General features: G+C 46.2%; 1 protein-coding gene across 6 annotated transcripts in view; it reads left to right on the top strand.

Moving 5' to 3' along the window:
• Positions 1-7,492: 7,492 nt before the first annotated feature.
• Positions 7,493-12,430, top strand: part of SLC12A4 (solute carrier family 12 member 4) — a 46,441-nt gene continuing 41,503 nt past the window's right edge. For 2 of the 6 annotated variants that reach the window (XM_050978917.1, XM_050978913.1), the window contains exons 1-2: positions 8,292-8,538; positions 9,427-9,555. In XM_050978917.1, the coding sequence (XP_050834874.1) occupies positions 9,513-9,555 (43 nt within the window). In that variant the 5' untranslated portion in view covers positions 8,292-8,538; positions 9,427-9,512. Of the gene's footprint in view, positions 7,782-8,291; positions 8,539-9,426; positions 9,556-12,430 lie in introns of those variants that run through there. The other 4 variants (XM_030227492.2, XM_050978915.1, XM_030227491.2 and 1 more) reach the window with 4 other exon arrangements.

Raw genomic sequence — 12,430 nt, 5'->3', positions numbered from 1 at the left:
TGCATTGGTAATTCAAATGCATTCAAGTTCAGCTGACAGATTCTATTATGGCTGCTGGTATCAGAAGTACCAGATATAATTGAGATGCAAACTTTGTCATAAGCTCTGTTGGCTGCCTAATGAAAGAATGCAAGTCATGCCTTACCTCTTCTAAATAACAAGTTGTGCTAACATGAATTCTGAAAATGTTTAATAATATTTCTGTAAATCTCAAAATCTATCTACTATGAAGCACCTTAGGGTGGTTTTCAAAAGACCCAAAGTTGAAGTCATCTGAAACAATCAAAGGCTCATGCTTTTACATATGTGATATGAGCAGCCAAGAACTACAGGGATAATATTGATGCAGACTATTGATTTGATTCTCAAAGGTTGGTGCCAGGGCCCTTCCCCCAGTACTATCCTTTTCCTGACTGTAGCATCCACAGAAATAAAAAACATCACTTCTGAGTTGTCCCATCTGGGCAAGTGGTGATGCTAGAAACCAAACCTCCAAAGTCTGACACACGTGACAATTCTGTCACCCAAAATCTGAGCAGTTCAGCTCCTGTACCAAACTTCCACCCAGCAGGTGACTTATCTGGGCCATGGAAGGACTCCTGTGTGTTTTACATTGGATAAAAACCACCCAGCTCTGCTGAACACCTACATTGCTCCCTGCATGTCCTTGAGTTGCTCAAGCAACACACCAGCATATTCCCATTTCAAGGTCAGCAGACACTGTGCCTTAAGTCTAACCACCTACATGCAATGAATTTATTAACCTTTGATTTTACACCTAAGGTTCAGTGAGCATCTGCCCCACAGAACCAACTTTGCCAAGCCAGCTGTTGCATCCCCTCCTGCTGTGGAGTGAGGAGCAGTGTCCCAGCAGCTCATGCCAGAGCCAGCTGTGGCTGCTGCACTGCTCTGTCCCTGGCTGCAAGTTGTCTTCCCCGTTCTTGGAGACAGCACTGCTGTTTGTCTAAGCTGGTTCAGCGAGCTGGTCTTGCAGAAAACTTTTCTCCTTCAAGGGATGACTTTCCCACTGATGGTGTCAGTGATTGGGTTAACCATGCTCATTGTGTGGGGAGGGGAGTGAAAAAGCAGAGTGAGACTGCAGAAACTTGGATTTCTTCCATTTGCTATTGAAAGCAGAAATGCTGTTTGCTCTTCTCTGGATTATACATATGGAAATGATCAAATTGCTTCAAATTCGGAAAACATAACATGTTTAAACTACAAAAGAATTAAATAACCAGAAGATTCTTCCCACTAATAGTGGCTTTTATTTGCTCTTAAGATTTGTTGGATTTGATTTGCAGACCCAGAGCAGTATTTTAGTTGAACTTCTGAACTGCTTCCAGGGCAGACTGTGGTCCTGGATAACCCTGCTTGGACTGTTCTGGAAGGCTTGATTCAGTGGTTCAAGAATTATCTTTTTCTTTTATTTTCCTTACTTTTTTTTTTTTCCTGGTCTTCATTTTTTGTCTTGCTGTCTTACTTGGAAGCCTTACATCTACACAGAACAACTTGACATGGGAATAGTCATTTCCTGGTATTATAATTATCTTTTTTTAAATCTTCTGACACCAGAGAAATGGAAAAAGTTCCTCACTAACCTTCATGTTTATTTATAATTTATTATGACTTTTTTTTTGTTTGTTTGCAAACAAAAACAACAACAAACACTTCTTTCCAAAAACTGTGACCTCAGAGAGATATTGGACTTGGTTCAGTTGCTTCTCTGTCATGAGACAACAAATAGTGGAGGGGGAAAAAAAAAACCAAGCTAAGTAAACAAAGTTCAGCATTTATCTTACAACAGAAAAATGTGGCTGCTTCTAATTAAGGCTCTGGCCCTGACAATCAGAACTCAAATGACAGGGCACTTAATTCCATTCTTTTGCTGTTGCCTCTCCCCAGATTGTTTTTTAAACTCCATTAAGTTGATTCTTTCCTCTATATAATGGATATTTTCCTCTGAAGCCCTTTCTCAGCACCTGGTCTATCTGTTCTCATAAAACATTTCTTTTGTCGATTCTGCAATTAAAGGAAAGGTTAAGCCCAGGAAACAAGAATTCAAGTTCCCCTGAGGGCTGCTGCTGAGAAACAAAATAAAGATCAAACTAAGTGAAATTAAAACTGAAGCTAATACAAGTTTCATCACACAAATCAAAAGAAGGTCCCTTTAGTCTGGAATACAAACATTAGAAAAAAGTTTAAGGCAGCTTTGGATTTGGATTAATCTTCCTAAGTGTCCTCCTGTAGATAAACTCAGCATCTCAAGAATATTGTCTAGGCCTGTGCTCAGTTTCCTCTCTGAGCCCTTTATTAAAAATTAAATACACCATGACAAATCTACCCATGCTAAAAATGCAACTGATATGAAAATTGATCCACAGAGTAGTATTTTTCCCAGCATCTTTATTCTACACTAAAAATTACTGCCACATTTAACAAGTTTGTTGTAGAAAACCTTGATATAGTTGTTCTTATTTGAGTGTGCAGAACCTGGGTGAGTAGGAAGGAAATGGTATCTCAAAGACTAAGTAACTTTTCATTTTCTAAAGATGAGATCAAGGTTTTTTGTAGAAATGGCTATTCTGTGCATCAAATACAGTTATAAATAATTTTACAAGTGAAAAAATGGTCCTTAAAGTAAATAAATTTTGAAGGTAAGTGGCACCATAGTGTCCTCTTGTGGTCTTTTCATGTTTAAGCTGTGATATGTTTTCTAGCAGAATAGCAAAATTTCCAGTTGTCTTTAGCAGAAGAGCTCCTGTCCTGCTCAGTGTGGCCTTTCCTCCCCTCACTTTTCTCCTGGAAATGGCCCAGGGAGGATTGCACACTGCATCTCCTACAAGCATTGATTCCATGGATGCTGCTGTCCTGGTCCTCTCCAAAGGATCTCTTCCAGCCACTGCCTGGCCTTGCCATGGGCACTGGATCCTGCTCTTTGTGAGTGGGGAACCTTTACAGCCAGGCTGCCATTCCAGCCTGCTTTGCCCACAAGGCTGCTGTGATCCTCACACATGGAAAAGCAGGAATGTGCTGAAAACCAAAGTTCACTCTGGTGAAATGCTGGCCATGAACTGGCAGAATTCCTGCCAAGCCTGATGTCCTGGGAAACTATGCCTTGGCAGAGGTGAACTTTGTTTTGTTATTTTATTTCTGATGGTCAGCTCTTGGCCGTTTGTCACCCAGGTTCCACTCTAGTGGGAAAAATCTTTCAAACCAATAAATAACAGTTGAAGATTCCTTGCTGTGTTAGGGGTAACATAATTTTAGAGATGAATTAAAAACATATCTGAATTGCAGTGTAATGACTTATTTCTACAGATGATACTTTTCGCTTGGTCTTGATTCTCCCAGCTAGAAAAAATGAAACTATTTAAAATTAGATAGCTCTCCATGAAATTCAGGAAGAATGGAAGAAAAGAAAAGAAGTCCTCAAACACATTTTCAGATGCTGAGTTTATCCTTTAAACAAATGGGAAATCACTTGCTTTGAGAAGGAATTGAAATGATGCTGCTTTTTGTGATTTTGTTGTCTGATTGAGGTTAACATCCCATGTGGCAAGTCTGGAAGTTACCAACACTCCAGAGCTGTACCAGGGCCTTCCATGGGTGCACCACAGCCCTGGTGAGGGCTGGACCCTTGGAAGGGCTGACAAACACTGATGGCAATGCTCTCCTGGAGGAACCTCTGAGTGCTGCCTGCAGGGAAGGGATGAAGCCCCTGCACACAGAGCCCAGCCTGCCTGACAGCTGGGGATGTGCAGCCCCTGTCTCATGCTGGGCTCTGAAAGCCAAGCTCCTTTTTTAGTGCTTCACAGGTGGGCACCTGCAGTCAGAAGTGTTCAAGGCAAACTTGACCTCGCTTGCCTGCCCTGAGGATTTCTGTCAGGCTCCACAGCAGCTGACTGAACTGCCCTTCTGGAAGACTCAGAGTTTCTCACACAGCCTTTGAGTTGAAAACACAGTTTCTACTGTGGAAGGGCACTGACCTTTCAGCTGGAAGCTTTACCTGCTTAAGGTAGTTCACAGATATCCAGTGGCTTACTAATGAAGAACTGAACTGTGCCTTTGATTACATGATTTGCAGTTAGGACCAATTCAAAAGCAGCTCCTGGTTGTGTATCAGAGGGGAGATGATGGATTTGCTAATCTCCAGGCTGCTGATTTCACTGATGCTGTAAATGTAAACTAGACTACTGAAAATACAGACCTTTTCTCTTCTAATAATCTAATAAGATTCTGCAGAGCTGAACTCCTTTTTTTTTTTGCTGTGAAACCACCAGGTTTTTTCTCAGAAGTGCAGTTTTTCTCTTTCGATATTGGAGTGGGTGTGTAGAAAGATTAAAAAAATAAAGAGGAAATTAAAATTATTATCTCTGCTTTTTGTTTTCACTGACCAGTCTGTACCTATATAAAACAATAATCCCAAATTCTATTTAGCTTTGTAAAAAACAGGTAATTTTCATCCCTTTTATTTAATGAGAAGATAGCAGTGTTCTTTCATGTAAGTACTGTAGTATTGTAGAACATCCAGTTTCATTCCAGCATCATATTCATATCAGACAACTTTTGATGGCCACTCAGACCATTCAGAGTAACAGTCACTTAGTATCCTCAGGAAAAAAAAAATTAATCATCCAGGTTGAAATTGTGTTCTCTTACAAATCAGAAGCTAAACAAAGTTGATCTGGGTAGATAACTTCTCAGCTCTAAATACAGTTTTTCTGCAAGTCAGTAAAGAACCCTTGTCCTTAGACAAAGAAATATTTTTGCTTCAGTAGACTTGAATGGTTTCCTAGGGCTCAATTCTCTGCTAAGGCATTTGGATATAGCTTCCATTCCAGAGAAGGGAGTTGCTGGTATTTGTGCATAAGCCTAAATTTTTTTTTAAACTTTTTCTGCTCATGGGTTACAATTTCAGTTCCACTGATTCAATGATGCTAAAATGTTTTGAGATGGCATAGATGCAGTTTTGGTGCCTAAGGAGTGGTGTCTCCTTGCCACATCTGCTTTCAAAAGTGCCATGAGAGGGAAGCACCCATTTAAATGGGTCTTCCTGAATAAGCAGGACTCCAAAACCACTAACTTTGGAGACTTTTTTCTTACAGTCCCTGCCTCCTTTTTCTAGGCCAGCTTACTTAGAGCAGACACTTTCACTCAAAAGCTTTAAAAAGTGGAAAAGAGGAAAGAAGACTGAACATGAACAAACATGCTTAATGGTGAATTAGCATCTTGCCCCTTTTCTATATAAAATTATTTGCCCCTTGTCAATTAATTTTCCTGTTTTCTTGGTGGGGTTTAGCTTGTTAGGTGAAACCTTTCATGAACACTAATGAAATATAATTCAACCATAGAGGGTAAAACAGAAAATGCTACTTTTTGGCCTATTGTTCTACTTTCCTCTGGAGGATACAATTATTGCTTGCTCAGAGAAATTGCAAGTAAAGCTTTATAGATCTCAGGGGATCGCATTTACAAACATGCTCATTTTAGGGTTACTAGCAAAATAAATAATCTCAACTTAAGTCTTCAAGAAACTAGGAGTTTTCAACAGAGGAAATTCTGGTGTTTTTTTTTTTTTTTAAATCTCCTCCAGAACTGGTAAGGCTGTTTACTGAGATACACACGGCCACATGAAGATCTTTGTTGTTTTGTCCAACAGAGGTAAGTGTCAAAAGTAAAATGTAGGTTACATGAAAGCACAGGAGTCTTAGAAGTCTTTCCACCTGTCTGATCAATACCAAGAGGTGGAATTACTCTGCCTTGCCCCAGAGGTGGTCCACCAGCAACCTTGTGCTAAGTGAACTGAGAGACCTCTACCCCCTTGGCAGCAGTCGCTCCACAGCATGGATCCTTCATGTTCATTTCAAACCCCAACTAATTAAAAGTAGACTTATTAGTCAGTTCTCATGAACAAAGCATTCTCCCTCATGTTTGTCTCTCTCCTGCTCATTACAAATTTTTCTTCCTCTCATGACCTGGGGGGTGCTTTGTCAGAAAGGCAGGACATACTCAGAAAGGTGGGGGCAAGGTGGGAGCGCAGGAAAGGTCCAGCCTTAGCCCGTTCCTCTGCTCTAAGCTTTGCATCCTCCTGTAAACTCCTGCGTGATCCAAAGACAAATCTTACATCTGTGCTGGAATGTCTTGTCACTGTACACCCATTTCTTGATTAGGGAATATTTCAGTCTACAGAAATCTACAGAATTAGTTTGAATTGACAGTTCACAGTAAAACACACAAACTATTTTCCAGAGTTTTTTCCTGATGATTACACAACACATTAAGAAGACATCCTTCTACTGTCAAGGCCAGCTTTCAAAAGCAGAAAATAAATGGCATTATCTCCTATTAATTCCAGTTTAAACTCCACGTGAAGGCTACCATATGCGAAACGAAGGCCAAGATAACCGCTGCTGGTGCCAGCTTCTACAAATGTGAAGGCGATATCTGATTTTGTTCGCTCGGGGGGAAGACGCTGGGTGGCTGGCGTGCCCTGAGCTTTGGGATGTCACGGAGGGGATGTCAACGCTCTGCCTCCAGAGTGGAACCGAACAATGGTGTCCCCCGGCTCCGCAGCCCCGTGTGAGCGGCAGGGCCACACTCCATCCGTCTGCTGCCTTAGCAACTGGCTGCTTTGCATCCAGCTGCCGACACCCTCGGGCCCGGCCCGCATGCAAATCTCCGCAGGCAGCGCCCTGCCCGCGCCCCCCGCACGCCTTCAGCGCTGCCATCTTCCCCGTTTCCCCTGGGCTTGCTCCGCTTGCCACGTCCCTGCCCAGGGTTTCGTGTCGCCGGAGCCGGAGCGAGCACAAGGGAAACCGCGGCGCTGCCACCGCAGGCACAGGAAGCGGGGACAGCTGCACATCGCCCGGTACCGGCACCCTGCACACACCCGGCTCTCGGGGCGCCTTCCGCCTGTTCGCCAGCCCCACGCCGGGCTGGAACCGGCTGCTGGGAGCTGTGATATCCCTAACTAGGGAGAAATCCCTAACTAGGGATAACTAGCCGTGATATCTCTAACTCTCAGTCTCTTAACTCTCACTGGCCAGCCCGGCGGGGCTCTCGGGTCCCCTGTCCGCGGCTCACTTGCTGATGCTCGCCCGCACCACCCCGTCCCTCCGGGCGCTTCGGGACCACCCGGCTCCATCCCCACCGCAGCTCTCAGCGCATCGTTCCCGCCTAGCAAATGGCGGCGGCGGCAGGGAGGGAGCCCGGGCCACGATGGAGGGGAAATTTCCTCCCCGAGGCGGCCCGGCAGCGCCCGCAAGGGAGGGCGCCCGCCCCGCCCCGCCCGGCTCCCGCCGCCCCCGGGCCCGGCTCCTGTCACGATGAATGCGGGAGGAAGGCTCCCCCTTCCCCTCGCTGGCCTCGCCGCCTCCGGCCCCTCCTCCGCGCCCCCGCTGCTGAGCGCGGCCGCCCGGCGGAGCGACCCCCGCCCCCGCGCCCGGTGCTCGCCCGGCGGCCCCGGGGGCGGCGGGATCCGCACCGCCCCGGCGCTCGCACTGGAATGGGTGGAGTTGAGGAGCGCGGTTTCCTGAGAGGAAGTGACCGCACGGGGCAGGAATGCGCCGCCGGCTCCGCGCCGCGTCCCGCCTGCCTCGCCGCGGTGCCGCGGGGAGCCCTCTCCGCCCCGCCAGCCATGCCGCACTTCACCGTGGTGCCGGTGGAGGACAAGCCCCGCGCCGAGTACGACAGCGTAGAAGGGCTCAGCTGGGTGGACTACCGGGAGCCGGCCGCGGCGCCCGCCCCCGGCGATTCCTACGACACCGTCAGCTCCGACGGTGAGCGGGCACGGCCGGGCGGGGGGCGGCGGTGCCCACGCTCCGGGGCCAGGGGAGAGCCCGGCTCCCGCCCCGCTGCCGCCGGCTGCGGCAGAGACAAAGGCGGGGGCGCTGGCGGTGGCTGCCGGGCTGCTCGGGGCGCCGCGCCCGGGGGAGGAGCCCCCCGGGTGTGCCGGGCGGCGGCGGCTCCGCTGTTGCCACGGCCGGGACGCGGAGCCCGGCGCGCCGGGGCAGCGCTGCCGCCCGTGTCAGCCCGTGGGCCGGGCCGGGCCGGGCCGAGCGGGGGCAGCGCAGCCCGCCCGGCGCAGCCGGGGTTGCCCTGGACGCGGGGTTCCCCCGAGCGCACAGGAGCCAGCCCGGGGTTCCCTCCGCCCTCCCGGGCGCTTGGTGATAGCCCGGGGAGCTGCGGGGAGCGGGGCTGGCCTGGGGTAAAGCTCTTATCGGTGCTCCCACAAGCTGCCTTCTCCAGAGGTGATAAGAGTACGTGGAGATAGGCTCGGATGTTTTCAGCGCTCCACTGCCAAAATAAGCGGGTGATATAGAATTCAGTTATATTAGCCGAATTTAACGGTGTCTGCTTTACTTGTTTATATCATCTTAAAAAACGCCGCTGCTCTGCAAGGTCTCTCTCCCGCAAACCGGGCCCTTGAATACTACAGCAAGTGCTTTGTGCCTGTGTGGCTCTCTCAGCAGCTCCTGCCAGGCAGAGCTGCTTTTTCTTAGGGGTTAATTTATTCCAATTTCAGAAGAAGATCACGTAAGTAGGAGGGGATTTTGGGTGGTGAGAAGTACGTTCTTTAACTAGGCAGCTGATATGAGCGCTCAGCCTGTCTTGGTGTTTTGCTGTGACTTTTAGATATAAATTACTTTAAATACAGTGAGTGTTTCTAGTGGGAATGTGAAGGACACTTAAATTTGGGCAGTAGTATAGTCTTGGTACAAGGTTGTTTTAGCTCTTTGTGCAATCTGTTCCTTTTTTTTTTTCCTGCCTTGGTTATGTTTAGCTTTCTGTAACCTTTAGGAAGAGGATCTTCCCATGGGCTCATCTGGTGAATCTTACTTACCCTCTGTGAATCATGAGTGACTCTAGGCAACAAAAGAAAAAGCAGTAAACACCTGACCTGATCTTCCTTGCCAGTGCAGTCAAACTTCTCGGACTGCAAATGTTACTGAATGTACAGTAATCCCTGGAGGGAGCCTGCACTGCTCAGGCCTGTGCTTAAGGAAGGCAACAGGGTTATTTTGCTGAGTGATACTGGACTGTCATAAGAACAAAGTTCAGTTCCTGCCTTGTTAGCTTGCTCATTTCTCTGAGAATATGCTTTTCAATCTCCAGTACGTGTGCATTGGGAGTTGTTTTCTTTCTTTGTATAATTTTCAAGGAAATTTTACATTTTGAAGACCAAGTAGCTTACATAGCCCTAATGCCCGTTCTTTCCATGCCTAGTGTGGGTGTTTTCGGGTGATGAAAGGCAGGTGCTTTTCCCAGGCTGTCTGTTACTGCAGACAGTTTGAGGCACTAGCCCTAAAGGCTGTGCAGGGCCTTTAATTTGTTTTGTAAAAAAAGACTGTTTTACTTCAGGCTGCTCACCTTGCAGTCCCTGTGTGTATGAAAGTAACAGGTGTTTTTTATCCATCCTGGCAGGTCGAGGTGAACACCTCGTGGAATGCTTTTTCCAGTAGCTAGCTTTGGCCATGGGTTGGTAAGTGTGGCTTGTGGAAGCTGCTGCCATGGTGGATAAAGGAAGGCCAACTCAAACCACCTCTTATTTAGGTATGAGGCTGCCTGTAGGATGTGTACAATCAACCCACTTCAGTATACCCACTCGGCTCCTGTCACAGTCCATCAGTCACTGGCAAGCTGTGGCCTCTAATGTGCTGCTGTCCCAGGTGCAGTGCACAGCCATGCTGCTGGAAGTTAGCTGAGTCTCTGTATTTTAAAGCTGATAAATATCTAGTAATTTCTCTACTAATATATGGTAGCTAGTTCTGTTTTTGTTTGAACTCTAACTGCCTTCCATTTTTAAATTTACTTTCACAGTAATTAAGTATTGTTTCATATCCTCAGGCTGTGTGTATGAAGATATGTGTCTTGCCTACCTGTCCTGACAAGCATGTTCTTCCTTACCAGCCTTTTCTGTTTTTCTCTGGGTTTCTTGGGTTTGTAGCTCTGTAGAGGGGAATCTGAACTCAGTCTTGTGTTATTCCTTTCGGTTTTGGTGCTGGTTGCTACATCCTGTGCAGTTACCCTGGCCTCTCACACAGGGGGTGTTGAAGATATGACACTGCACAGGTGGCAGCTCCTGTTGAAGGCAGAATATCTCAGAGCTGTTCAGCACTGGCTGGAGCCTGCAGACTTGAGGCAAGAGGGTGACCCTGCAGAGCCTTCTGTGGCAGCTGATTACAGGGCTCAAGGAAGGATTTGTTGGTGTTGGGGATGCCCCTGACTGGAGATAAGATGAACTGTTTGACTGGAGTGCAGAGTTCAAGTTGCAGGTTGTGGCCTTACCGAAGTGCACAGAGTTGTTACTGACACAGGGATGCACCCAGAGCTGCCCGAGCAGGGCCCATGGGCCAGGCTGGCTGTGCCATCAAGCAGCCCCACCACAGGCACTGTGAGAAACTGGTTGCAGTTGTTGTGGTGAGCCTTCTGCTGTGAAGATTCTATTTTGTCAAGTTGCTGTTCAGAGCCTGATTTCAGGACTTGTTTGGATTGCTCAGTTTGGTTGGGTTGGTTGAGGTGACTCAGTAAGGCCATGGCCCTTCCAGAGTGTGGCCATGGCACTGTAGCTGTTTATAGCTGCTCTGTAACAGTCTGCAGGCTGTGTTGTGCAGTACTCCTTGCAGGATATCTTGGGCTGTTGCTTATGATTCTGGTGGATTCTTTTTTTGGTTTGATCTTTTTACCGCTGCCTTCATTTGTCATATCTCTGGTTTTGAAGGCTTCTTTTTTTTTTTTTTTTTTTTTTTTAATTTTGCTTTTTTTAGGACATCAAATTTCACATCTGCAGATGTGAAACTGTTCTGCAACAGAATTTCTTGTCATCTATTTCCATAAGAAGACATTAGTCAGTGTGCAATAATTTAGCCTTGTCAGATAGTTCCAGAGCTTGCTTATGAATAAAATCAGCCTTTTATTTCTAAGTAGGTTCCACTGACTGCTGCTGCTTGTAATAGACTTTGACATCTTTCATTTAGAAAAAGAAGTACAAAGAATTATCCTGTGATCCTATGATAAACACGTGAGCCTTTCTTTATGGATCGTCAGGGATGAGAAATGTGAATTTGGCATCTCCACTGTCTTTGAAATAAAGCCAGCATATTAGGCTGGGTACACAGGGCAAAAAGAGGGACAGTGGGGTCTGAATAGTGTTTAAAAAACCAAATACACTTTGCTTTAATAGAAATCTCAGCTCCACGGTCATTGTGCACCCAGTTAACCAAATGTGGCAATGTCATGTGTCCTGTGGGAAGTTATTTATCTTCCCTTGACTTTTGTGTGGAAATGAGACACTAATCGGCTTGGTGTCACTAACTAGCTTTGGTCAGCTGCCACCCTTGGTTTTGCCAAGGAATTGCTCTGCTTATGTTCCAGTTATCACATGGCTTCCTCCAAGTCCAGAGCTCTCTAACTAGACTTGAGACCTTTACCTCAGCTTGCATTCTGTGTCAGTGTGTTCAGTGTTCCTGGGCAGCAGCAGATTGTGCTGCTCATTTGCAGTGAGCTGCTTTGGAAAATGTGGGTAAAGTTCTGGTGTGACAGCAGCGTGCTTTACTTCAAACTTCCTGGTTCACTGCTTTAATGTGTGGTAACTTACTAGTAAAGATTTTTAGTCTTTTGCAAGACTTGAAACTGAGCTCACATGAGATGTGTCTGAAGATACTTTTGATGGGGACACATAAATCATTCAAAAATTCTTCTTCAGAGTGCCTGATTCTTACATGTAGGTGTTTTGGCCAAGTTCAGAGATAAGATAAAATTAGTCACGTAATAAATTAGACATTAGGGCTAAATAGGACGACAGAAACACGTCCAAATTTCATTTAAGTTATCTTAAGAACTTCTGCTGGCAGCAGTGTGGCTAAATGGCACTGTTATGGTGGTCATAGTGGAATATTTTTGCATAACCTCTCTAGCACGAGTGTCTTCAGCATTTTTTGTGTTGCCTAAAAGCTGCAGAAAGGTCATAGAGGAGGCGGCCTGGGTCGGAGTTGCGGCAGAATCTCTGAATTGTTTCAGAGAAAAGAAAGTAACCTGAGAATAGCAGTACTGATGTCAGTGAATTGTCTTTTCTGGTGGCTCGTTAACTGTTCTCTTACTGAAAATGGAATGGAGACTGCATCTTTTTCAGTGTAGTGGCATTTTGATGAGAAAGGTTTTTTTTTTTCTTTCTGTTCTGCTGGCATCTGGTTTCCCCTCTCTGAAAAGTATGATGTGTAAATTTGGAGATATCAAAGGTGTCCTGTCAGTGCTAAATATGTCAATATGTTAATATTTATTTATTTTCAGAAAGAGTACTTGTGGGCTCCACAGCAATAGTTATGGTTTTCAGTGCAGATCCTGAAAGGGGTTTTAGCAGCAGGGTCATACTTTAGAAGTCCTGGAAGGTTTTTTTGTTGTTAGGGCTTTTTTCCTTTTCTTTCTTTTT

Source organism: Serinus canaria, chromosome 11, assembly GCF_022539315.1.
Source record: "Serinus canaria isolate serCan28SL12 chromosome 11, serCan2020, whole genome shotgun sequence".
NCBI lineage: Eukaryota > Metazoa > Chordata > Aves > Passeriformes > Fringillidae > Serinus > Serinus canaria.
The sequence above is the reverse complement of the archived record's forward strand: the minus strand, read 5'-3'. Positions and strand labels throughout refer to the sequence as shown.